Source organism: Canis lupus, unplaced genomic scaffold, assembly GCF_011100685.1.
Source record: "Canis lupus familiaris isolate Mischka breed German Shepherd unplaced genomic scaffold, alternate assembly UU_Cfam_GSD_1.0 chrUn_S1895H2094, whole genome shotgun sequence".
NCBI lineage: Eukaryota > Metazoa > Chordata > Mammalia > Carnivora > Canidae > Canis > Canis lupus.
The window spans coordinates 25,950-53,236 of NW_023330759.1; the positions used below are offsets into that span (position 1 = coordinate 25,950).

General features: G+C 38.1%; 1 protein-coding gene across 1 annotated transcript; it reads right to left on the reverse strand.

Annotated features, from left to right (window-relative positions):
• Window positions 1-23,810: 23,810 nt before the first annotated feature.
• Window positions 23,811-26,909, reverse strand: LOC119878773 (filamin A-interacting protein 1-like). The gene has a single exon (XM_038589355.1). It carries the CDS (start codon window positions 26,775-26,777, stop codon window positions 24,096-24,098), a length of 2,682 nt encoding a protein of 893 aa, XP_038445283.1. The 5' UTR covers window positions 26,778-26,909; the 3' UTR covers window positions 23,811-24,095.
• Window positions 26,910-27,287: the final 378 nt, after the last annotated feature.

A 27,287-nucleotide genomic window follows, 5' to 3' on the forward strand; every position in this document is an offset into this window, starting at 1 on the left:
ATAGCTTACTTATGTTATTTTTTTAGAGATTTTATTTATTTATTTATTTATTTATTTATTTATTTATTTATTTATTTATTTATTATTATTGTGGGAGGGAGTGCAGAGGGAGAGAATCTCAGGCGGAAGTCCCCACTGATCACAGATGCTGGTGAGGCTTGATCTCATGACCCTCAGATCATGACCTGATCCGAAATGAAGAGTTGGACTCTCAACCAACTGAGCTACCAGGCACCCCTATAGCTTACTTTTAAAGAGGATGTTTTAGCAATCTGTCAAATTCTCAACCCCTATTTTTTTTGAGAAGATTTTTCATGTGCTTCCCTAACTCATTCTGAATCTTTGATTCCATCTCTTAGCAAGCATCTAACTAGAAAACTGAAGTGTGAACCACACTTCTATGTACAGTACAGGGAGAGTGTAGATAATAATACTAACTTGCATTTGTTGAGTGGTTGTTATGTGCCAGATACTATTTCGATTGCTTTATATGTACTAACTCAATTAATCTTCACAAGTACACCATAGCATAATTAGTATTATCCCCATTTTACAGGTGAGGAAATTGAGGCACTAAGTGTGTGATTTGCCTGATGTTATCTAGTTGGCAATTGGGGAGGCTATGATTCACAGGCAGGCAATCTGAAACCAGTCTGTACACTTAAATTTCTCAGAGATAATTATTCTGATTATCAGTGGTAAAAATCCTATTTCTAAAATAACAATCCTTTCTTAATTAAAAGAGGCTGATAGTTTATAAACTCTTTTGTTTAACACATCATTGTTATCAAAGTGTGTCTGTTCACTCTTAACTCTCCCAGAGTTTATTCTTCTAAAGAACATTAATTACTCAGAGATCAAATAAGCAGGTTGTATCATTGGGCTTGGATAGTAGAGTTATCCACATGTCTGAACTGTCAGGTATCAGCCAGGACTCTCAACACCTGGCTGTCTTCTTGAAGTCTTGTATTTACTGGGAATGTCAAATGCAAATGTAAGCCAACTACTGAATTAGTTGCTTTTTCTTTAGACTTCTATCTCAGTAAATTAAATTACCACCTACCCAATTTCACAAATAAAGGCCTAGGAATATCCTGTTTTATTCATTTATTTTTTTCTTTCACCCCTCCTATCAGATCTATCAAGTCTTGTCTTTAGCTCTAAGACATCCTGAATGGTTTTTTCCCATCTCTTTCCTCTGTTAACTCCATCAAAGTGCATGTTATCATCCTCATTTGCCTTAACTACTGCAGTGAACTCCTAATAGGGCTTCCAGTTTCTGTCTTGTCCCTCTTGAGACTGTTCTGCAATTAGCAGCCAGAGTGATCAGATCTCATTCCTGCCTAAGCCCTCCAGTGGCTTCCGTCTGACACACATAATACAACCTGGGGTACCTATCATAATTAATATCTGCCACCTCTTCTCCTACTTACTCCCCTCTAGCTTATGTTCTTTCACCCACACTGGCCTTTATTTTGTGCCTCAACAGGCCAAGTTCATTCTGTCTTAGCCCTTTGCAATAGCTATTCCTTTGTCTTTCTGGGCTCTCCTGTATTTCAAATGGCTAGCCTTCTCTTAGAACTTTAAGACCTGGGGATCCCTTGGGTAGCTCAGTGGTTTAGCTCCACCTTCAGCCTGGGGCCTGATCCAGGGATTGAGTTCTGGCATCGGGCTCTGTGCAGGGAGCCTGCTTCTCCCTCTGCCTGTGTCTCTGCCTCTCTCTTTCTCTCTGTCTCTCTGTCTCTCATGAATAAATAAATAAGATCTTAAAAAAAAAAGAAAAAAATTAAGACCTCAGTTCAGACATCACCAAAAGAGAAGCATTTCCTGGTCAGCCAGTCCAGAGTAGCTGTCTAGCTGCTCTGTTACATTCTCACATTATGGTAATTCTCAGCAGAGCACTGTCACCAACTTTTACTGTTAAATGATTACATTTTCTAATAGATTACATTTCTTTGTTAAATTATCACATTCTGGTATGATCCCCTACATTAGAATGTAAGCTCCTGTGAGCAGGGATTGTTTGTTTTTCTTTGCTGTATTCTCAGTGCCTAGAGTAGTACCTGGGTCCTTAGCAGGCACTCATTAGGAATTTGTTCATTAAGTAATTGATCATTAATGTTTCATAGCCACATCTTGAAGATCTCAGCATAAGAGTTTCACATCTAAGAAATTGAGTTTATTGGAAGATTTGCAAAATCTTGCTCAGGCTCTTGAAAGATTTAACAGGTGCTGCTTCTCTCTTTCTGAAAATAACGTTGAAAATCCTTGTATAACTGTGTCTACTAACCTTTTATTCTAAGTGTATTTGAATTTAGTTTTATAAATTTTGTTTTGAAAGGGAAAAACGGACTATTGCTTTATAATGAGCTGATAATTCCTAGTGGTGACAGCTTTTGTTACCTAAACTCAATGTGATTATTCATTTTGTTTGAGATTGTTGAAATGAGCATTTAAATTTTGTTGTTGTTATATTATAATTGGATAGCATCTCCTTCAAATCACATTGCTTTATCTATGCTTACTGCTCCTTGAAATTATGAAGCAGGGGAACACCTTGGATCTTTTAAGCTTGAATACTTCAAGTGTTTGGTTTATTCCCTCTTTCTTTTCACACCAGAGTTAGGCCTTTATAGTATTAATTTACCTATAAGCAGCCATGTGTAGTAGATGTTGTAAAACTTTGCCGCTACGTATAGAATTCAGACTTGGACTATTTTGATAACACACAACAGAGAATGAACTTTGAAATCATTTATTGAATTCTCCTGTTTGGCCCTATTTTAGACACTGTGGTGGAATTAAAGGATGTTTACATATGCTTACATTGTGGAATTTATACATCAGTGTCATTCAACTGAAATGCAAGTAATATTTTAAGACAGATGTTCAAGGGCAAAAGCAGGGACAGGATAAATTTTAAAAGGTGAGAAGAAGGAAAGAAGAAGAGGGCATGCTACATCAGAAGTCCGTGTTCTGTACTTGAAGACTGTGTAACAAATGGATCCACAGAGACCTTCATGGGCTACTTTTACTTTATTGTATGCAATTTCCATGGTTCTTACAAGTGATTTAACAAGTGGTTCTTGACAACAATTGTAAGCATTTCAAGGTACAAATTTGTACATCTTTCTCCAACTAGGTGCATAGTAGTTCTGCTTGATTTTGTTAAATGTCTATGAATCTCTTGAAAAATACCAGGAATTTGGAAGACCTAGAAATACTTCCATTTCTCCTCTCAGATTCAGCAACAACACATTACATTTTTTTGTGGTACAAGTCCTTTGACCTGTTCTTACCTGATGTCTTTAGTTGAACCCTTTCCTACAATAAAACAATTTGAAATATAGTTTCCCTATTTTCATCAGCTTTCAAAGAATTCTTAGTTCTTAAATTACTAGTATTTTTTTTAGTTAGTTGATTAAACTCTTAAGCTCTTGTTCTGAATTCCTTGCTAGTGTAATTCACACTAGACCAGAGATCAGAAACTTTCTTTGTAAAAAGCCAGATAGTAAATATTTTAGGCTTGCTGTCCAGTCACTGTCACAACTACTCAATTCTGACATTGTAGCATAAAAGCAATCATGTGTAACAATATATGTAAACAAATAAGTGTGGCCATGTTCCAATTAAACTATCTGTGGACAATAAAATTGAATTTCATGTAATTTTCACATTTTGTAAAATATTCATTGACTTTTTTCCTGCTATTTAAAAATGTAAATAATTGTTAACATAGGACATACAAAAACAGTGAGCTGATTTTGACCTGCAGGCTGCAGTTTGCATACCCCTGTCCCAGATTCAGTGTCAGAACCTGAGTTGTATGTCACATGTCCTCTAGAACAGGAATTTGAAACATATCCCAGAGGGAATTGCATTTACATCAAATACTCCATTACTTAGTCCATCACTATCAGTCATACGTTGGATCATTACATTACTGTTAAAAATCAGATACCTTATTCCGAATAGTTAAAAGGAGATTAGTTCAGAAATCACTGAAGCTAAATAAATGAAGGGCTGAGGAAAACCTCCAGCATAAAACTATCAGGTTTTTTAAAATTCTTGTTACAACTTGGATTTGTTTTTATTCACTTGGATATTTATCTGCTTTCTTCTAAAAACTTAATAAAGTTAAGTCTAGAATTAGGATAGCTTATTTTATTTTTACTGTTTTACAGAGGGGCCACATTTCTGCAAAAATAGATTATGCTCAGGAGACAGGGTTCTTTGTATTTCAGTTGTGTTTATAGATCAAATACCATTTTGTTGAACTCCAAATAGTATTCCCAGTTGTAAGCTGTTTATGCGTTTTATTGTGTTACATATTGCTTTAAAATAAGCATGGGTTTTGGTTGGTAATCCTCTTGTTAAAATAGACTTTGTTATTTCAAAGACTTTTGTCTTACTGGGATTAGAACTGTTACCATTTAAATATGGGTTTTTGCTGCTTGCCCATAGAAATGTCACTATTTGGGATGCCTGGGTGGCTCAGTGGTTGAGCGTCTGCCTTTGGCCCGGGGCATGATCCCGGAGCCCCGGGATGGGGTCCCACATCAGGCTCCCTACATGGAGCATGCTTTTCCCTCTGCCTACATCTCTGCCCTTTCTCTGTGAGTCTCTCATGAATAAATAAATAAAATCTTTTTAAAAAAAGTGTCACTATTTGTCGACTCTTTTTAGTACTTTGTACAATATCTTGTCCCTCTTTTCTTGCTTCTCTTGAGCTTATGCCAGCTTGGCATTGAAAATGTCCTTTAAGGAGTCTCCTAACTTAGGAGAAAACAATTTAAAAATATCCAACATACATCATATTTTGTGCTCTTCTTTAAGGTAAAATGTTCCCAGTGTTTTGTTTTTTTCTGGGAGTATTTTATGCTTGTTTTCCCATTTTCAGTCTGTTTGGTTTCCTCTATAGGAGGTCCAATGTTTTTTTCTTTCCATTAGCATAATTATCAGTCTTAAATGTCAATCACATGACAACTGCTTTTCCTCAGCCTGTCATATACCACTGCCATCTCTCAGTACATTTTCTCACTTATGTCTTGATTGAACGGCCCTTCTCTCCATCATTCTTTCATCCTCTGTTCCTTTAATATTACCTGCATATTGCAGGCCCAACACTAAGCACCCTGCACATTTTCCCACCACACTGTCCACTGTCCACCTGTTACTACCCTGCATTTCCTTCTGAACTGTTTCTCTTGTATGTTTGCATCAGAGCTTTGTCAACCTTCTTTTGTAGTTCACTTCCTGCTACTATTCTCTTACTGCTTTTCAACTTAGACTTTTCCATTTCAGGCTTTTAATTCACCTGACCTCCCCCAGCTTCTTCCTCTGCCACTTGCCTGTTGGGACTGCTGCACATCATCCCTCTCTTTGGCTTGCATAGCTTAATGCTACCCAGACTTCCATCTCCTTCTCTTCCTCCTTGGAGTTGATCCAGATGGTACTTGTACAATGACAAGCACACTGAAGCAGGCTTGGTTGGATGAGCAAAGGATGGCAGTGGTATATGACAGGCTGAGGCTCCATCCTACTACTCTGCTGGCTCCATCCCAGGATCACTGGCTTTAAAGCAATGTCCTTTTGGAATTTCTCCCAGGATCCAGTCTCCAGTTCTTAATGCAGGATCATAGAGAACCTTGAATCATGCTCTTCATAGAATTTTTTTTTTTTTCTGACTGAAACTTTGTACAACATAACTGTCAAAAATTGCTGTCGTATAACATTATTGTGTTTGCTCTATCCACACTGGATTAGACGTACCTTTCTCTTTATTCAATGTGAGAGTTTTAAGTGTGATGGAAAGAATTACTTGAGCTTACTACTGCTAGAGGATTGAGTCCGCCTAATAGATGACTGGTTGGATTCATTCATGGGTTATCAGAACCTGAAGAACTATTTCAGTTCTCCGGTTTTACATATAAGAGACTCAAGGCCCAGACTGATGAATGCCAAACTTATTGTCAAATGAGTAAAAAGCTAGGATTGGAATTTGAGTCTTTTGCTGAATCAACTGTGTTTTTCTATAGCACTGATTCAAAGAAGTGATGTGATTAAAGAATGTCTGATGAAATGATAAGTTGTCTTTTTTTTTTTTTAAAACACCTAGGACAGTGATTCTCATCTCCCAAAAGATCTCAGTATTAGTGACCTTTGACTCTTAAGTGTCCTGATTGCTTTAGAAAGCACAAATCTAAAATGGTTTTCCTAGTAAGCCTACCAAGTGATTCCATGGCCTGGCATATATAGGAAGGGCAACTTACTAGAGTGAGACAGAGGACTAATTGCCAGCACTTAAGTGTGCATATTACACCAGTGATTATCAAGTCCCTTCACATAAAGAATGTGTTCACCTTTTACTCATTTTTGTTGTTCCTTTCTTTGTTCTTTGTTGTTCCTTACCACTTTTTTTCCTTCTTCTGGTTGTAAAGAAATCATAGTTTAGACCTTAAAGTAAAATTTCAATTGTCCTGCCATTTTGATGGAAATAATCTGATTTTCTTGAAGCAGATTAGGAATTCTTGGTAGCATATCTTCTTAGCAAATTATGATTCAGTAAAGTTCTGTGAAATGAAAGAGTTACTTCTGAGTTCACCAGAAAACTTTTGAATTGTTCTCATGAATTCAGTCCTATCCCATGCCAAATGGTCCAGCTTTGGGCTGCTTGTAAGTACAATGAGGAATTAGAAGGATTTGGGCTTGTTTGTGTGTATATGCACATACACCCATATAAGTAACAATTGTAGGTGTGCCGCTCTTCAGGATACTATTCCCCAGGTCCAGCAACCTGTGAATGAATTACTTGTCATTTTGCTGCTTTACCATTTCTTGGAGAGAGGATGACCTTTCCTCTTTGGCCTTCATAGTGGTAATTTTAGCTTTCCAGATACTTCTGTAGGTGAATGTGTCCAGACAGTGCGTTTGGCATGACTTACCTTTTCCCTCCCATGTGGACAAAAGTGTTAGAGGTGACAGTCCTTATGATGTGTAGCTTCCCACACCCAGTGTGGTGATGGATTTATCCATAGGCCCCAGGGGAGCTTTAGGGGAAAGCTTAGTGTTGCCTGTAGATTTTGGTTTAGGATCCGTGTTGGGATTCTCTGCTTGCATACCTCCTTGATCTTGAATTAACAGAAGAACAAAAGGTAGTTAATGGCACAGTTTGTGGAGAAGCAGATATTGTTCAGCTTGGAGAATTCAGCTTCTTTGAAAGCACTAGGCTCTGGGGATACATCAGTTAAAGGCTGTCAAGTTGAAGAAAAAAATTTAGTAAAGTAATTCTCCCAATATATGTTGAGTGTGTACTGTGTGCAAGGCTCTCAACAGTTGATAATACTAAATACAGTATTGTTTCTTGGCAATCATGGTATAGTGGGAGATAAGCAAGAGTAGTGTCCCAAATTAATCTCAAAGAGTCATGAAATTGTCAAGGAAAGGTTAATTTCAACTGTGGGGTCTAAGAGAGCTTCATGAGAAGAAAGTAGTATTTGACTTGGGCCTCTAAAGACTTTTAGGATTTTTAGTAGCAGGAATGGGAGGGCAATTCTGGTGTAAAGGAATACTTTTGGCAGCAAGGTGAGGTAATATTTTTGGCAATGTCCCTTAGGTAGGAAATTGGACACAGTTGAGAAATGAAGGGACTTCAATTAGGTTGTATTTGAGATATGAAATGGGACTGTATACTGGGCTTAGATAGGAAAAATTGTGCCTGATTCTATAGACTGTGTGGGAAAGGGGAGATAGGAAGGACAAAAGCTGAAGGAAGATACATTGTGGAGGTAGAAATTGTGTTAATATTTGTTCTCTGGTAATAAATATGAAGTAGAGAGGAGTTACAGATAGGTTGAATGATCTGAACTGGGGGGAGAGGGTTGTGGAGTGTGAAGAGTGAAAGCTTGATTGAGTTCACATTCACTTAGAAATACACTCTTATTTTCATTTATTAAGGAAAAATACTCTTGGATAAGAGTATTTACTTGTTGGTAAAGAGATGGGGAAAAGTTATCAGCTAACTGTAGTTCTCCCCTTATAATCCACAGCTGGTGGTGATGATTACTTTCCCCCTTTTTGGTTGTATCATCCTTTCTTTTCTATGAGTTCAAAAAGTATAAATCTTTTAAAAATGCATTGCAGTTTTCATCATAGTTACTAATACTGTTTTTATGGGAACCCTTCTTACATTGTTTTTCATTCTACAAAATTTGTTTCCCTGTTTTTATTGTACTGATAAAGTGCAGTTAAGTCTCTTTATGTAAATATTTAGTTACTTAAAATGCCCCCTAGCTTTTATAGCAACCATATTTAGATTTTTAAATAAATAGTACATAGACTTAGCTGAAAATATGAATCCTTCAATTAGGGATAAACCATATGGGGAATATACTTTCTTTTGGCACATTTAGTCAGTCTTCTGTATGCCTAGATGCTTGAAGAGGTTTTAGGACTTTCTTATATTGTCATTTTAAAAAAAATAATCCTAAACATAGCAAGTGAGATGTTGATACTCTGATATCAGTCTCCTCCTTATCTAAGTGGTATTCCTCATGGTCTCACCATCAGTGCTAAAATGTTCACTCAACATTTTACCTCTCAAATAAGCAGAACCTTTGTTTGTTTGTTTGTTTGATTTTTAATAATAAAACTCAGTGCCCAGTAAGGGTTTAGTGAGATGGCTTAACCTCAGTGATGACTAAGATAGTAGTTTGGTAGAGTGCTTCAAGATCCCTAAAACTCACAGCCCATGACTCATTCATTTCATTGCTAGGAATCTTTTCTAAGAAATAATCAGATGTAGGCAAGGCCATTCGTTTTTGCATTATTTATAACAAAAGTTTATACTATGTATTGTACTGTAATCACATGGAAGTATTATACTGTCTTGAAATGATGTTTTGAAAATATAGGAAAAATGCTTATTCAGAAATGTTAAAAGCAGGATTAAAACTATATACATGCTTTAAACTATGTATGTTTGAAGAGAAAATACTAGGAGAAAATATACCAGTGATGTCAGTGGCTAACTGGTTAGTGAAATTATATGTATTTTTTTTTTATTTTTCTTCTATTTCCTTGATTTTCTACAATTAAGTATACAATTAGAAAAAGTAACACTGAGTTATATTAAGAGATAAAAGAAGAAGGAAACAATTAAGACAGCAGAACATTTATGTGAACATCAACCATATTTCCCCAAACCATGAGCAGTAGTGGCTGCAGCTGAAATCAGTGATGGACTAATTCAAGTTGACTGATCTTGTCACCACAGCATTAATAATACCCTTTCCAAGATAGGTTTCTGAGATGTCCTTTAACTTTGTCAAGATACAGATTGGTTCCATTGTACAAAAATCTGTTGGAATCCTATTTAAATTGTAGATTCCTGGGCCCTTCCCCCTAGAAATTGTAATTCACTTGTCTATGGATGTGCCCAGACATCCTCATTTTTAATAAACTCTCAGGGTGATTCATGTGATGCAGGTGGTCAGCCTGCCATACTTGAGAAATACTACTATAGTTGAAATTCCTTAGAAGTAAGCTTTAAGTTTTGGGATGCCTGGCTGACATAGTGGTGGTGGGTCAGATTCTTGATCTCAGGGTTGTAAGTTGAGTCCTGCAGTGGTTTACTTAAAAATCACTTAAAAATAAAATCTTAAAGGGGCCTCTGCGTGGCTACGGTTAAGTATCCAACTCTTGGTTTCTGCTCAGGTCATGATCTCAGGGTTGTGAGATCCAGTGCCATGTCAGGCTCTGGGCTCAACACAGTCTGTTTGGGTTTTTCTCTCCCTCTGCCCCTTCTAACTCCCTCTCTGCACTCACATACTTTCTCTCCTTCTCTCTAAAATAAATAAATAAATCTTTTTTTTTTTTTTTTTTTTTTTTTTTTTTTTTTTTTTTAAGATCTTAAAAAAAAAGGGGGAAGGAAGAAGAAATAAGCTTTAAGTTTTCTTTCATCTGGAACTCTGGCCTGCCTGGGTATGAGAGGTTTTAATACTAAAGTCCAGGGCTTCATGACTCCAAGGTTTACATCAAACTACCTGTAGGGCTTTTAAAAGACAGCAGATGCCCACACCCCATCCCATCTTAGAACCTACTGATTCTGATTGTCTAAGAGTGTCGGGTATGGGCATGAGTTTTTAATGAGCACCACAGGTTATTCAGAACTGAAATCCCTGTGATAAACCAATTGGTATGGAACACAATATTGGTGAGGCTTGTTTGTTTTAAGCTATATTGTTATGCTTTGGTGAGGATGATGGTCATTGGTAGGGGTCAGTCAACCGAAAAGTTTCTGGACTTCATTGTTTCTAGATCATTGATGGTGCAAGCTAATTTTGTGTTGTGTTGATAACTCTCATTTCACTACATAGTTTTACCTCTAGGTGGCAGCAAAGGCCAGTCATTTTATTAGAACAGTCCTAAATGTCTTTCGGCAAAATCTTTTAAAAATGATGCTGTGAGTTTTATTTTTTCCTGTATGAATTTTATACTTGGACGTATTTAAGTAATGAGGTATGAGCTTTGAGATGGTGTCATCTCTTGGATCATTTTTTATAGACCATTATGTCAAATAGCTCCAAGAAAGTTTATCCAAATTTGGAGTGCGTATTTCAAGAGGAATCTCTGCATAGGTCTGTTTTAAGACCACACAGTGAATGCTCTTCTCAGAGTCGGAGGCTCCTGGGTTTCATCAGAAAGCAGATGTCTTGGAGGAGATTAAGCAAAGTTGGAAAGCTCATTCATAGAAGAAAAAGTTTTTTTTTTTTTTTTTAATGTTTAGCTCAGTTCAGCATGGGAGATTGGGATTTGGAATGGATTATAGGCCTGAAGGATGCCAAATTCAGTGATGGCAGACGCATTGGTTTTATCTAGGGAGCAGAGAAAGAACAGGAGTATATGTGTGGAATGTATTCACTAAATTCATAAAATGTTGGCTTATCTATAGTTTCTTAAAAGAAACCAAGCAATCTATAAGACTCCTTGGTTACAGCAAGTCATTAAACTGGCATTGAGCCTTTGTGACCAGAGAAGTACAGAAAGGTGAAAATGTTTTCCGGTTTTATTTGAGTCTTGAATTTATGTAGCCCAGTTTTTACTTGATGCTTGTGCTCTTTCATATTATCATGAAGGACAACATCTGAAAGCATACCAGAACAAAATCAGCATTTTGTGGGGAAGCTATTAGATCCTAGTAGACAGCTGGAATCAGGATGTTCCCTTTTCTTTAAATGAAATTAATTTTGTAAGGTGCTCTTGAACTTTTTGGAAATGTATTGGCAACATATTGTCTAAGAAAACAGTGTTCCCTCAGGAGTGTTCTTGACTCCAAGGCTGCACAGCCCCTCAGTACACTTTAGCTCTAGAGGTTGTGAAAGGTCAAGGTTCCCAAAGACCTCCTTTCATTTCACTTTGGGGTTATTGGGGTGATTGCAGGGAGGGGCAGATTCAAGGCTGCCTAACTCCCTCAGGGACCCCCAGGCTGTGTGTTATCAGAATAACAATATTTGTATTTTTGTTTTTATCTCTTTTAATGGGAAAAGTACACAAGAATTATGATAGATGTGGTAATGAAAAAGAGGAAATGATAAACTTGAAAAAAAATCTTTGAAATATTTTTTGCCGTCATTTCTTTTGTCTTTAATTGTTTGGGAAATCACTACTAATTTGTATAAAGAAAAAAATGGAAATAACAGATAATGAATCTGCACATAGCCTAGAGTTTCATAAACTGCTTTGGCTTTTTCTCTTGATTTTCTCAGAACCCGCCTCCATACAATGAAACTTTACCATTATAGATTTTACAGTTTTATATGGTAAGAGATCTTTCAAAAGGAAACTTAATAGTTGGATTTGCTTATTTCTATTAACCTGTGAGAAAACATTTGGTTTTAAATAGAGTTACAATGCTATGATTTCTATTAAAAAGTTGTCTAGTTTCTGAGGAGGTTAGAGGAAATTGATGCTTTTATTATATAATGTAATATGATTTGTGGTTGTACCTAGTTACATCCCAATCTCTCTGTGGTAATTACACCAGGGGCAGTGAGGACAGTCCAATAATAAACATAGAAATACAGTTTTCAAAAATCCTCCTCAGTTGCTGCCCTTTTTTTAAAAAAAAAAGATTTCATTTATTTATTAATGAGAGAGAGACATAGAGAGAGAGAGAGAGGCAGAGACACAGGCAGAGAGAGAAGCAGGCTCCATGCAGGGAGCCCCGATGTGGGACTTGATCCCAGACACGTAGCATCATATAGAAATAATATGCTAAAAGTAAAGTCAACTAACCTCGAACTGTTGTCTTCCTTGTTTGTCCTCTTTTTCTTTTTTTTTTTTTTAAAGATTTTATTTTTAAGTTATTTCTATGTCCAGTGTGGGGTTCAAACTTACAACCCCGAGATCAAGAGTCGCATTTTCTACTGACTGAGCCAGGCGGGCACTGTCCTCTTTTCTTTTTATTCATCTGTCAGATTTTTTACCTCAGGGTTGTTGGTTTTTTTTTCTTCCCTTTTTCATTTTTCATTATTTGCACCCATTTAAATTTTTTCAGTCGTTTACAGGCTTACATTTTACACCAGGCTTGGATTAGCAGCTAGAGCAGAGGCTGCGATGCCAGATAGACTTGGGTCTGCATTCTGATCTGACACCAGCTAGCTGTGTCCTCAGGCAAGCCATTTACCTGTTCAGACTTCAGTTTCCTCAGCTGTAATCCTTATCTGCGGATTAGAGTACCTACTTGCGTGGTCTTTGGAGAGTAGGAAAGAGCCTGGCCCATCAAAGTTCCATATAAGTGTTTGTTGTTACTTGTGTTAATGTTAACGAACTTTGCCTTTTTCCTTATATCTTTTCTTAAGATGCCTGTTTCTTGATCATAATCATAGTTTTTTTGGTTATTTTATCTTTCTTGTTTTTCTGCCTTACCCTTGTTCTCCCCTTCCCAATTAATTATTGGCGGACAGGTTAGCAAGCATAGGGGTTGAAGCAGCAGCTGTACCAAGCAAGTTACGTGCCTGTTACTCGGCCAGTGTCTAACCAATCTTGACCCAGAAAAGGATCCCTTCACATGATCTTTTCCTCCTTTATCCTACTGGTCTGGTCATCATCTTTCTTTTATAGAGTTTTACCTGAAAACATACTATTTCTACTTTTTTCCTCTTTTTCCTATCTTTTAATTGAAGAATGAAATGAAATCCTTTGCCTGTGACATTTTGAATTGTGAAAAAGAACATATGGGAGCAGACTGTCACCAACAGGTATATTGTTAGTCATGTAAGCCTTGTTGAACACCTACTACCAGCAGTATTTAAGTCCTGGGTAAGGTAGTACAGTGGTTTTTAACTTTATAAGCCCAAGAATGGACCAGGCAGATTGTTTAAATGCACATTTTCTTACACTGGTTTCCATAGGTCTACGCATGTGGAAATTCTGTGAGTCCTGAGTGATTACATTTGAGAAACATTGATAAAAGGACTATTAAAAAACATCTAATAATGGATTATTGCTCTCAAGAGATTATAGTATAGGAGGGATAACAATAATTATAAAAGAGGCAAAATAAAGTGCTATAGTAGAGGTACAGTAGTATTTTGGGAACTCACAGGAAGATTGTGAAAAATAAGAAAGGTTTTCCAGAGGAATTGGCACTTGAGATAGGAGTAAGATTTCAATAGGAGAAACAAAAAGAGTATTCTAGCCCTAGGAACAGTATGATCAAGATACAAGGCAAGAAGCTCATTGGAATGTAGGGAGGATGGCCAGTACAGTGTTCTGGTGAGGATATAGAGGTTGTCCAGTTTCAAAGGGAGATGATGGTAAGAGTGGAGACCTGATAGAAGGTTTGGACTTTGGATACTCAGTAATGTAAGTGTAAAGTAAGTTCTGTTTTTGGTGGTGGGGGTGGGGTGGGGTGGAGAGGACTGGAGAATTGCCATGATTGGGAAGATATTGTAGGAAGATCACTAACAATGTGAGTGAAGATTGGATTAGAGATGTGAGGAGTAAATGCAATAGATTAACCACTTTACACTACCATCTGTTTAGGGGGGAGTAACACAAATAAAAGGGGGAGAGCAGAGAAAAATACCAGAGCAAAATGGCTGACTAGATCAGGGCTGTAAGCAGAAAAGTGGAGAATCTCTCCCAGATGTTGAACTTTGGTAACAAGGAAGGTAGTGGACCATGATCAGAAATGAGACAAAAAACAACCCAAAAGCAGCAGTGCAGTGGGGTGTGGGCACGTGCCAAGTTTGACGTGTAGCTGGACCTCCCATGTGGAACTGTTTGGTGGGCACTGAAAATTGGAGATCTTGCCTTGAGAATCATCATGAGAAAAACTGTTGACATCAGTCAAGTGGCTGAGAACCCAAGGGGAAATTTTAATTCCTCTTCACCTGCCAATCTCTTCTACAATAGATACCTTTACATTCCTTTCCCAGGGCCTGAGAGGTGAGTTTCGTTGGGCCCCATCCTGTGCCCACACCCTCCCGCCCTGCCACAAGGCCACCAGTCATACTGATAAGAGTGGAACTAGTTCTGAGAGCAGCCCCCTGTGGAGGCATTTTTTCCCTGTACTTGCACAATGCACAGTGATTGAGTTGTTATCCAGGCACTGATTGGCTAGCAGGGGGAAGGAAATCCTGCTCCTGCCCTCCAGTGACCAGGCTGGCCCTCCGCCGATGTCGGAGCTGAGCAGACAGATTACATGAACTTGTATTCTGAGGGGGAATCCGCCATCCTTGGCGCAGGGGCACTCAGTAATTACAGGATGCCCCCCCCCCCCCCAGAGCACATTTCCTTCCTCATTGGCAGCCGGAGAAAACCAGGAGTGGGGGCCATGGTTGATGGGTTGGCTTAAAAAAAGTAATAATTGTCCATTGTTCTCCCTAGACCTCTCATTACCCTTCTTAGAAGCTAAAATCAGTGGCCCTGGCATTTATATTTTCCAAAATTTTTGAAATAAATATGTATTATTCTTATAATCAGAAAAAAGATGTATATAAAAAGAACTGTGTTGCTTATCTGTGTCACTATGACAGATGTCATCCTTCTTCACTGAGATCCTTTCCCATTGACCTCCTCCTTGTTACCCTGAAGGGATTGTTAGGTGTTTAAATGTTTCTTATGTTATGGGCCTTTAGGGGATCTGTCACAATTTTTAGATAACTCCCCTGTCTATACAACTCTAATTTTTTAAAGCCTCAATACTCACTTTTATTAATGAATTCAGGCAAGAACACCATTAAAAGGCAAAGAACAGAAAAAAAAAATAGGTCTTTTTTTAAGAGAAGGAAAAGCAGCCAACTCACTAATAATGGACAGTAATTTGTTCTTGAGGAATTGTGAGTAGTTTGAAGAGTGGCTGCATTGAATCAAGTTTTTTATGCACTTAATTGTTTATGAGAGATGCTTTGAAGACCAATTTGAAGACTTTCTCTAAAATGTCAACTTTATTTGTGATGCTTCCTTGGTTTATAGTTATTTAATCCGGAATTTAGAGCCTGAAAGGTTGAGCTCTAACACTTTTCCCCCTGAGCTGGGGAGATAAACAGAGCTTCCTTTTTTTTTTTTTTTTTTTCTTTAAGGTGATTTTAGGACCATCATTCTTTCCTTTTAAGTTATGGTGTTGCTTGAGAAATGGAAACGCTAAATCAGGGTAGACCATCCAGGAAGATTTTCTAGTCTTCTGCAAAGGCAGAAGTCCCACTATGTCTGGGCTAAGTTGGTGGTGCTTGTCTTCATGGTGGCTAGACCTTGATCTTTTGATTGGCTTTTCTGGAGGTGTCAGGTCACTACAGCTACCTACTTATAAGCTTTGATGTGCATGGTTGTGATGCTCCTTCTGTGGAGCATTTTTACTTACTTCTGATGCTTTTCTCTCCAGCCACCTCTGAGCCAATCAGGTACATCATAGTCCAAGCTCATTGGGCATGCTTGGCATTTTCCTGAGGAAGAGGAATTGTGCTTCTCTTTGGTCTTGCTTTCTCCCCTGTCCTATCCGTCCATCCACACCATCCCCACATCCATCATCCCCATGCCTGCCCTTTTATGTGAGGCATGGCCACTCACATTCATTCTTTGTTCTTTCCCTAACCATAACCTTAGGGAGATGGGAGGAGAGCTAGATCCCGCTGGACTATGGTGATAACGGAAGGTTTCAAAAAAGGTAGGGCTTGAGCCAGACTTTTCAGTGTGGGTCATTTGATAAGAGAAGAGGAAATTATCCATATAGAACAGTGGGAGGAGGTGGGGGATAATCCTGTGTATAGTTAGGGGCATTCCAAGTGTTCTGGCTAAAGTGGCAGACATACTGGACAGAGTGCAGGAATGTAACGTTAAGCAACCTGTCTGTGCCCTTAAGTAATGGAGAGGATCAAATGCATTTTATTGTGCTTCCTGCTTGTACTGCAGTAGCCTCTCAGTATGTTGCTCTGGAAAGAGAATGGGACGGTAGAATTAGATTTGTGTTATAATGTCTCATTCTTGTCACATACTAATAGGACAACCTGAAGCAATTTTCCTTACATCTCGGAATTAAATTTTTTTTCTTCTAAAATTGTGATAATATCCACTTTATAGGATTATTGTGAAATAACAGTGTAGAAAGCATTGTTTCCATTATCTCACTACCCAGAAGCCTTTTCTGAAGACATGGAATGCTCCCTAGCATTGCACTCAAGGCCCTTCACAGTCTAATAGGACAGGGCCCTTCAAGCCTCACCCCTGCCCCAATCATGTCAGCTACAGACACACTGTGCTGCTCATTGTTTCTTGAACATTGCTTTCTTCCTCTCCCTCTTGTCCTCATACCTCTGCTTTTGTGGGCACCTCCCTGGAACACCTTTTGTCCTCTCTTTATCCTAGTCTTCTTCATCTCCAAGCTCCTACTCAAATCTCATTTATTTCTGAAACCTAACCCCCAAAACTCACCCCCAGGGAAACCTCCTCCTCTAAATTCCTATAGTACTCACTATCTACAGAATTCTTTCTCTGTGTTGTGCTCTTAACTACCTTCTAAGGTTGCCCTCAACTCCTGCCCTAGATTCTAAATCTTACTTGCATAACTGCCTTGCACAGCAATGAGTAATATTAGGTGCTTTATAAATATTTTTTTGTTCAGGGACACCTGGGTGGTTCAGCAGTTGAGCACCTTGCCTTCGGCCCAGGGCATGATCCTGGAGTCCCACGTCGGCTCCCTGCGTGCACCCTGCTTCTCCCTGTGCCTAGTCTCTGCCTCTCTCTCTCTCTCTCTCATGAATAAATAAATAAAATCTTTAAAAAAATTTTTTTAGTTCATTCTTGTAGGTGATTTGTTGAAGAATGAAGAAAGCTTGTATTCTAATAGAAGATATTTGTGTCTCTGGTAGGTTATAAGCTACTACAGAGGGAATTGAAATTTCTCAGAGAAGACTCTTTGGAAAGCTACACAGTAAAGGGTTATCTCTTAAGTCCTTAGGAATCTTCCTGAAACCCATTTTTCACCCACTAAGGCAAATGTGGTTGGTTTTCTAGACTTCTTTACTTCTCCTGAAAACATGTGAGAAATGGAAAGCTCATCTGAAAACTCTAGAATACTGTATTGAAAGAAACAAAAGTACAGGGTATTAACACAAACATAAATGTTCAAATACACACGTGTTTTGATCCAATCTGTCAAGTTATTGGAAACAATCCTTATGTAACTGAAGTCTTCAGTGCAGATTTTTTTTAAGTTGCTTTGAGGCTTATATTTAGTCAGATTCAAGATTTTCATCTCTAAAAACCAGACATAAGACTTTTCAAATGAGCTGTCAATTTTTTCCCACAACAAGTAATGTAAAAGAGGAACTGGCTTATAGTTAGTCCATCTCTCTAATGCAGTGGTTCTTAAATGGAGCTGATTTTACCCCCCAGAGAACATTTGGCTGTGCCAGGAGCCATTTTTGTTTGTCACAGTTGGGGGATGCTACTTGGCATCTAGTGGGTAGAAGCCAAGAATGCTCTTAGACATTCTAGAGTGCATAGGACAGCTTTCCATAACAAGGAATCATCGATCCAAGCTGTTAATAGTCCTGGGGTTGAGAAACTTTGCTTTCATAAGAAGAGAGCTGTTATATTGAGGATTAAAAGGCTAATTCATAGAATCTTAAAGAGAAAAACACATCTTTGGAGACCATCTAGTAGTTAAGACACCTACAAGTAGGAAAATGAAGAAGAATAAATTTAATTTCTGAAAGGAAACTGATGCAGATAATCAGTTTGTTTATTTACGCCCAACATTATTTCCCAAAGGAATTTTAAGCAATTCAAGAAGGGTGTTAAGGGCAGCATGGGTAGCTCAGCAGTTTAGCGCCACCTTCAGCCTGGGGTATGATCCTGGAGACCTGGGATCAATTCCCACATCGGGCTCCCTGCATGGAGCCTGCTTCTCCCTCTCTCTCTCTCTCTCTCTCTCTCTCTCCCTGTTTGTCTCATAAATAAATTTTTTTAAAAATCTAAAAAAAAAAAAAGGTATTAAGACTTGGAGAGAATTCAGAAATCACTGGAAGTTAGAACTAGATATCATCTTAGAGATCACCAAGTCCAGTTCTATTTATTTCACAAAAATTAGATGACTTTTCTAGGATACACAGCTGACTAGGAAAGGCATGAACTGAAACCTGATCTTCTGTTTCCTGGCCTCATGTGTTCCCTTCCACCCCATTACTCCACTTACCTAAATCTTTCATTGGTCAATTTCAAATTTCAATTGCTCTGTGAAGCCTTGTTAATCTACTGTAGTCTTGCTTAATCTCTAGTTTAATATATGGATTTAGTTCGCTACTTGTTTGTTGTCTAATACTCTTCTGTTTCTTGCCTCCTTTCCTTCCTCAAACTCTTTAAGGACAGTGAATCTTTTGTCTCCATACCTGCCCCGTGTTGGATAGAAGGTAGGCAGTTCAATATGTCATGATCGGTGGATTAACCAGTTGTGTCCATGTGGTGCTTTGAAGAGAAGATACCATGTATGTCCTTGAGAAATATGAGTGGCATGTTAGTGAACCCATTCCACCTTTACAGGCCTAAGGAATGCAGAGTGAGACAGCCTTTGTAGGTCTGTAGGACTTGTATACATCCCTACTTATGCAAAGATGACTAGGCTTTCAAAAGCAAAACAGAACTCAAGGGGAAAAAAAAATCCTAGGTAATGTTACAAAAATATCATACAGGACCATTTGGCTATGGGGGAAAAAGGAACTTACTAAAATAAGAAAACTAAAAAAGCTTTCAAAGCCTGCCTTAATTAATTGGAGAAATTTTATTCTCTTGATCAGTAATTTTATTTTCAAAAAACAAGTAAACTTTAAAATGAAGCCACAAGTAAAGATTATCCCTAGGATAGCTGACTGTAGCCCAGGGTACATTTTTATGTCACCATTTTAAGTGTAAAAACTGGTGTCCTGAAGGAATGTTGACAGATTTATATGTGCTCCTATATGAACAGTGTTAAAATTCACTATCAAGTGATAAAGTACTTAGAAGTGTTGGCCAGTTAACTGGCTGGGCTCCCCTAGGGATTCCTTACCCTGCAGTGTTGCTTTCGGGGATGCCCACTCTGATACATTTCACTGCACAGTGGAAGGTCCATCAGTTGGAAAGGAAAGCATTTGGAGTTTAAACGAAAATGAATTTAAAGGGGTTTAAGGTTGGGGACTTTGTTGAACCACTTATCTTCCTTGCTCTTTCTTGGCATTTGCTTCATTGTGGCCTAAGGTGAATGGAGTCCTTTGTTTTGGTTCATCCAAACTGCTCTCTTTAATGTGTGTTCTGGACCATTCCCAAGAAATGCTGTAGGGTTATTGAGGGCCTGGGATCTGAGGGAGAAACAGCTTGTAGGTGTCAGACAGCCTGCTACTGCTCAGCTAAAGATTCAGGCACACATGCTTTGCTGCAGTTGTAAAACTAGGAACCTTCCCACCTTATAAAGTGGTAGTTTTAAGTATTTCTTCTGAATAAAAAAAAACCTGATGAATGAGCTTTCTATTTGTCATGCCAGCCACCAGAGGGCAGAATAGTCACACTTCCTTGGACAGGTGTAATTCTGATAGAGCAGGACTCCCGTCCAAACACACTTGCTATTGTTTATCAATATAGGAATTTCTAAAACAGTGGAATTCCTACTTTAGGATGCCTGCTAAACAGCAGAGGAATTTGTTGAATGCGCAGCTTCCTGGGCCCTACCCTCAGAGATCATCAAGTCCAGTTCTCTTTATTTCACAAAAATTAGATGACTTTTCTAGGATACATACATGTATCCAATATACACGTGTGTTGGATTTTTCTTTGAGAAACACAGATCTTAATGTTTTGGGAATGAATTTTTGCCTGATTGTGTATTCTCTTAGGATTGCAAAGCAAAATGATTTTTAGAGGGGAAAAACAATAACAGAAACCAAGGTATAGAGAAACTGGAATGCTGTTAAAGATCTTTCCCTGCCTTTGTCTACTAAGTTTCAAAGAAGACTCACTCTGTAAAGATTCAGAATCAAAGAAGCCACCGAAAACATGTTTTTGTCTGGAGTTCTACTTCAGTCAGTAATGATCATCAAATGCTTAGGCTTCAAGTCTAAGAATTTTTAAATTAAATATCCCTTTTATGACCATCTTATAGTGCTACCTAATTTTATCCTTTGAGTGTCATGAAGACCCCAAACCTAATGTCTTGGCATTGTGCAGTGTAGTTGTGGAGACCTTCTGAGTAGATTTATGTAATCCTGTCATCATCTTGAATATATAGATAGAAAAAATATATAGAGAGAGACTTTCCTTTATATGTAAAAATCCAGCTATAGTAATGTACAATCTCCTAGTAAGGGTGATGATTTAATTTTTGCTCCCAAGGAACAGAGGCATCCTCCAGGAAAGTTTTGCCACTGTTCTTAAAAGAATACGGAAAATCATTTAAATCTATGATAGGATGCTGCAGTTTAAAAAATTAAAGAGATAGGGGAACTGAGTAAAATGAAAATTGTTTCTGAAGCTGGCACTTCAGATGAAATGAAAGGAAGATATTTTATCAGATGTGTATAAAAACTATCTTCTGTGAGTCTCTAATGGGCTTCCCTCTTCCAAAGATACAAACCTCCACCCTCATGTATCTCATACGAAGATTTTCCAGTGTTACTTCCTCTTTCCTAGCTTTCAAGGATCTTCTGTGATTATATACAAATGAAAAAGAAGGTTCTGTAAACTTTCAAACACACACATGAATGTAAAAATTTAATTTTGAAACTAAGGACCAAAAATATAGAATTTGTGAATGGGAAGATGCTTTTTTTCAGAATTGATGCTGTCTTTACCATAAATTTTATTTTATTTTTCTTAAGGATTTTATTTATTCAGAGAGAGGCAGAGACACAGGCCGAAGGAGAAACGGGCTCCTCGCAGGGAGCCCGATATGGGACTCGATCCCGGACCCTGGGATCACACCCTGAGCCGAAGACAGACGCTCAACTACTGAGCCACCCAGGCATCTCAACCATAAATTTTAATTAGTAACACTTTTAATAATCTATATATGTTATTAATATGACAGTGTTCCTAAATTCTGATGCTGATATGAATTACCATACTGAAGTAACCTTCCCAGTAGAGGAACCTCTAAAAAAGGTTTAGTTCCTTGAAAGTCCAGTAAACTTCTAGTAATGTTAATCACTTGGGATGCCTATTTATAGCTAAGATCTAGAGCAGATGATGAAATGAGATTTTGTGCATTATAATCATGGAGCACAGGTCCTGTGGTGTTAACTTTATTGTAGAGAATTGTTCTGGCTCACGTGAGAAATTGAATCCTTACTAAATGGATGAGCTATTGAGCCCAGAGTTTTTCAAACTCTTAGTTTACAGATGTGCCAGGAATAGATATCTCCTCAGCAGTTGGGGCAGAATATTTTCTCTTTGTGCTATTGTGTGAAAAAGGTTGGGAAGCACTGCAGAGACCTTGTTCTTTGATTCTTTCTAGTTTCTGTCACACTCTAAAACGTTATGTGTACCCTCTCTTGATTATTATTTAGAAAAGCATCTTAAGCAGCAGCATTATCAATGTCTACTTTAAAATATGTTAAATTATGTAGTTTCTTCTAAAGTTCTAGCCCAAGGTGACTTAAAAATAGTGTTGGGGTGCCTGGGTGGCTCAGCTGGTTAAGCATCTGCCTTCAGCTCACGTCCTGATCTCAGGGTCCTGGGATCAAGCCCTGTGTCAGGGTCCCTGCCCAGTGGGCAGTATGCTTCTCCCTCCCCCTCTGCTGCTTACCAGCCCCTGCTCCACCTTGCTCATACTCTTTCTCTCAAATAAATAAATAAAATTTAAAAAATAGTTTTGAAAAACATTTAGACCATCATGTATTTTGTAATACAGTTGGGTCACTGCCAATTCCCAAGATAAATGTGTTTAAACAGAAGCTTTCTCATTCATCACCAGCCTCAGCTTTCATCCCAATTTATTTAATGATGATGCAAGCCCATTGCATTGGTGTTGCAGTTCATCACCATGGAAGTGTTTCTGTCAACAAATCCTCGCTTTGCTATCATGAAATTGATTTTGCAGGGAAAAGGAGGATAATCGTGGAAGATTTCTTTTACTTCTAAAAAGATCTTCAGTTTGCCTGGGTGTCTAAATGAATTGTGTTTAAAATCAGTAATTGGCAGGAAAACTGACCAAACTAAATTAACAGTTATGGGGTTGGAAAAGGGAAACTAGTAATGAGCTACTTTGTCTGAATTTATCTTTTTAATGTGACTTGGGGACCAGAGTATTTAAAATACATTCCTCTGAAAAGTGTTGTTCTCTGCTGTGGAAAGATAGATCATTCTCAAAGAGTCCTAATAAGGTAGGTATCAGAATTCTTAGGATGCCTTGGTTAAGTTTTTCTCACTTACCTTGTAAATGGCATAACAATAATCACAGAAGAAACTTTCCTCAACCAAGATAATGTATGATTTTTTTTAAATATGCCTTTTCTGTAACTTGTGTTTGTAACTATTTTTAGCTTTTATTTGCTTGTTTAGAGGTTGGAGAAAAAATGCAATTACCTTGCAAGCTTCTGAATATAGCCAATTTACAAGCAAGGTAGGAAACACCTACCTTAAATAATTCAAACTGTTTTGGGATTCAGATAAGAAAGAAAAACAAGAATGACATTTTTTTGCTTTGAAGCAGTATTCAAGAGCATATATCATAGTGGCTGATTTCAGGTTTGGATGCAAATATATTTGTTCTATAGGGGTTTTCACTACAGTAGAAATACAGTCAACTCTTGATTGTCAGGGTAACTTGTGTTTTAAAATATGCTTTTTCTCGCTTACTATCACATTTCAAAGCTTTTTACTTTCACCATCAGCTTGTATGTGCTTATAAAAGCAAATTATTTAATATTTTTTATTCACTTGGTGTCAGTAAACATTTATTAAGTTTTCAACATGTGCTAAGCACTTTGCTGGGCACCAGGGATACTGAGATACATCTCAAGCAGGAAGTTAACTTTGCTCCTGAGAGATCTTATAGTTCATTTTAAAATCAAAGAGACATAAATTTTTTTGAACCACTTCCTCTTCCTCTAATAACATGTGATCAGAAGTTGACTGTAAATGGGAAGTGGGACGTAGGTCCTCCTTGCTTTCAAGGAAGAATTAATAGACCTTCTGAACAGGAAATAAAATTATATTATACATGCAAAAATGTAACACAGAATGACCAAAAAAAAAAAAAAATTCAGCAAGCAATGATAAAAAAACAAATTATTTACTGCTTAAAATGTTAAAGTATTTCATCAAGACAAGTTGCAGTGAAATTAATGTGAGTTATGGAAAATGAAATACATAAAGATGTATTTATACAAGTGCAGACTAAATATTTTCCATACAGGTATGTAAATGAAAAGATATACAGTAAGTGCACACTTGATATGACTGTTGCAGGCAACACTTAGTTAGTTTCAGATACTCTTGGATAGTTCATGCACAAACCTTCCCAAAGTACAAGTTCAGTCAGTCTTTTGGGGGATGTGGAGGGATAATTAAAAAGGATTGAGTTCCTTGCAATAATATCACAATAGACTGGATGAGGGTGAGAGTCGTCAGTTATATATGTTACTTACTGTAATTTGTGATTGTCGAGGAAGAGGTGTGGCTGTTGGTGTGATAGTAATACTGCTGGTGACTTTATTGGTGGTTTTGTTTAGTGCCCCATTAGTTAAGCCTTGAGTTCGGTTATCCTGTGGTGGTGTTGAAGGGCTGGCAGGTCTCACGGGGCTGGCTACAGCTTGCATGTAAGGACTTCCTAAGTGAATGTGGATTTTATTATCCTCAGTAGTTATCACACTTGAACTATTGCTGTTTGAACGTTGAAACTGCCATGATGACTGTCGGTCAGGGGAGACTCTGAAAATCGCATGCTTGGCACTGATTTCTATTGGCTCTGGGGAACGTCCCTGCTCAGGAGAGCCTGCTGAACCAGTCATAGCCAAAACCTGAATAGGTGACATTGTCCTTTCTGGAGTTATAGAACCACAAGACTCTGGGGTCTGTGCTCTGGCAAAGGTTGCCATGGTAATTGGGGACATGCTTTGCTCTAAATTCATGAGGCCTTCAGCAGAGGTTTTGGATTTCACCGGTGTTATGGAGGCATTTTGGAGGATGGTTATCCTTTGCTTTGGGGTACCACAGTTTGGTATCACTGCAGTACTTGTGTAAGAGTGAGGACTCTCTGTGGTCGGACTTGTGATTTCAAGAGTGGCTGTGTTTTGGACATGGTCTGGAGTAACTTTTATATGAAGTGGCTGCCCAGGTGTGTGGCTTAGAACTAGATCTCCAGGCTGCATGAAGTTTCCATTGGGCTTAGTTTGTATTTTTCCATTCTGAGGATGGCTCTCCTTAGATTTCATCCAGGGAATCCATAGTTTCCTGTTAACAGGACAGGGAGTAGATGAATTGCATTTGAAGGACAGCACCGATTCCTCGTCATTAGGGTCTTCATCCTGGTCCTCAGTCTCCTCATACAACTGACCATTGATGACTGCTCGTTCCAGAGGAATGAGACTCTTGTAATCGGGTGGCTCATTGTCTACTACTTCTGTCTGAACTTCTTTAGAAAATACTTGAGGGTCAGAGATGATTCTTCCATTGAGACTAGGCCGGAGGCTCTTACTAAAATGCCGGTACCTCTCTAACTCTTTAGTGAGGTTTTCTATCTCTCTTCCTAAATCTCTGTTCCTGTTTTCTTGTTGATTGAGTTTCTTTTGCAGAACTGAATGATCTCCCTGGAGATGACATATCAGGTCCTCAGTTGCCATATATTCATGAATTTTCTCTTTCAGTGCGTCCACTTCTCTTGAGAGGTGCCCTGATTTAGCTTCTTCTTCTTGAAGCCTTTTGAAAAGCCATTGTTCATGGCTGGACTCTGTCTTTTCTGCTAACTTGTACTTATCAAGTTCCATTTTAACATGTTCCAGCTCTTCAGATAAAAATTGAGCTTTATCTCGCTCATTAGCATACTTTCGTTCTAGAGTCTCATACTCATCTTCTGTTTTCATAAGGTCATCCTCAATGGCTTTCATATCCTTTAACTTCAGTCTCAGTCTTTCCACTTCTTGGGAGAGCTCTTTAATCTTATTGTTTTCATGGTGTAATGCTATTGTGGACTTACTAGAATCTTGATTTAATTTGTTTTTTAGGAAATCTTTCTCAATTGCTTCCAATGATTGAAGCCTGTTTTTCAACATATTAACTTTGGACAAGAGATCATTTCCTTTCTCTTCTTCTGCTTTCAGTTTGTTCTTTAGATCATCTCTCTCCTTGGTGACACTGTACATTTTTTCTTCCACATCAGTCTTGGACTTCAGTGCCCTTTTTGTTTCTTCAATTAACTTCTCTGTAACTGTTGTCACTTTATTTTGCTCCATTTGAAGCTGAGAAGAAGCAGCTTGTAACTTATCTTCAGTTTGCTTTAATTTTTCACTCATTGTTTTCCTTTCATCTACCAGCATCACAGTTAATGTTTTCAGTTTAGTTAAGTCCTCTTTTAGGGTGAATTCTGTCTTTTCCAGCCGACTTTCAATGGCTTCTAGCTCTTTGATCCTGACTTTTAAACTTTCCAGTTCTTGAGACAACTGCTTTGTGGTCATCCTTTCTTTTTCTAAATTGCATTTCAGAGAGTAACATTCTTGTTTGCTCTTGTTGAAGGCATCTTCTAATTTGTCCAGAGCCATAATCCTTTTATTGAGTTTTTCAACCTCAAGTTTGAAGTCTTTACTCTGTGATGTTTCCTTTTCGAGCCTCTTATTGAGATCTCTGCACTGTTCCTCCATTTTTATGAGTTCCTCATCCTTCCCTTCCATTTCTAGTACCCGTTTCCTGAGCTCCTCCACCTCAGCCATGATTCCACAGTTTCCATAGTCTCCCTTGTTGATTTTTTCTTTTATATCTTGCAGCTCCTCTTCTGCTTTTCGTAAAGACCTGTTTGTCTCTTCTAACTCATCAATTTGCCGGCTGAGTGCTGCCAGCTTTTGTCGAAGCTGGCGATTTTGGCTGTCCTCATTGGTGAGCTTTGCCATAATTGTTTCTTGGTTCTGGTGAAACTTTGTGGTTTGTGTTTGCAGTTCTTTCTCTAGTCTGGTTGCCTTCTGCTCTTCTTCCTGAACTCTGGTTTCAGCAAGGGCTAGTTTAGCATGTGTTTCCTTCGCACTTGTGGTTAGGTCTTGGATTTTCTGTCTTTGAAGGGCAAGCTGTGCTGTCAGCCTTTGTTGTTCGTCCACCACCATCAAAGCAAAAGACTTTAGTTTGGTCAGCTCCTCTTTCAGGGCGGTGACCCTCTTTTCCTTTTCTTGTTCCTTCTTCTCCTGGGACTTGGTTTCTTGGTCAATCAGCCTTTTTAATCTGAAAAATACAATAATGCATTCTATTTTGTGATTGGTGCTTTAGCAACTTATCAGCTGTGATTAAATATTTGTGTAATTTAAAAATATTTATCAGCTATACAGAATATGGAAAGGAATTCCTGAATTTGACTGGAAAGGAAAATCTTGATAAACAGTTATCTTGCTTTTTTTGCACTCACTACTCCCTCTCTCCCATCCCTTAGTGGAAGAATAAAGACAAAAATAATTGGTTTAAATTGCTTGTGTAACAGAACCAGTAGACAGTCTACCCTGAATGAAAGCTGTAAAAACAGAGTTTCAAGGTGACCTGACCTGGCTTCAATACTGGCCTTACTCTACCAGCTGATTAACCTGGATAGTTTTAGCATCCTTGAGCTTCAGTTTCCCAATAAT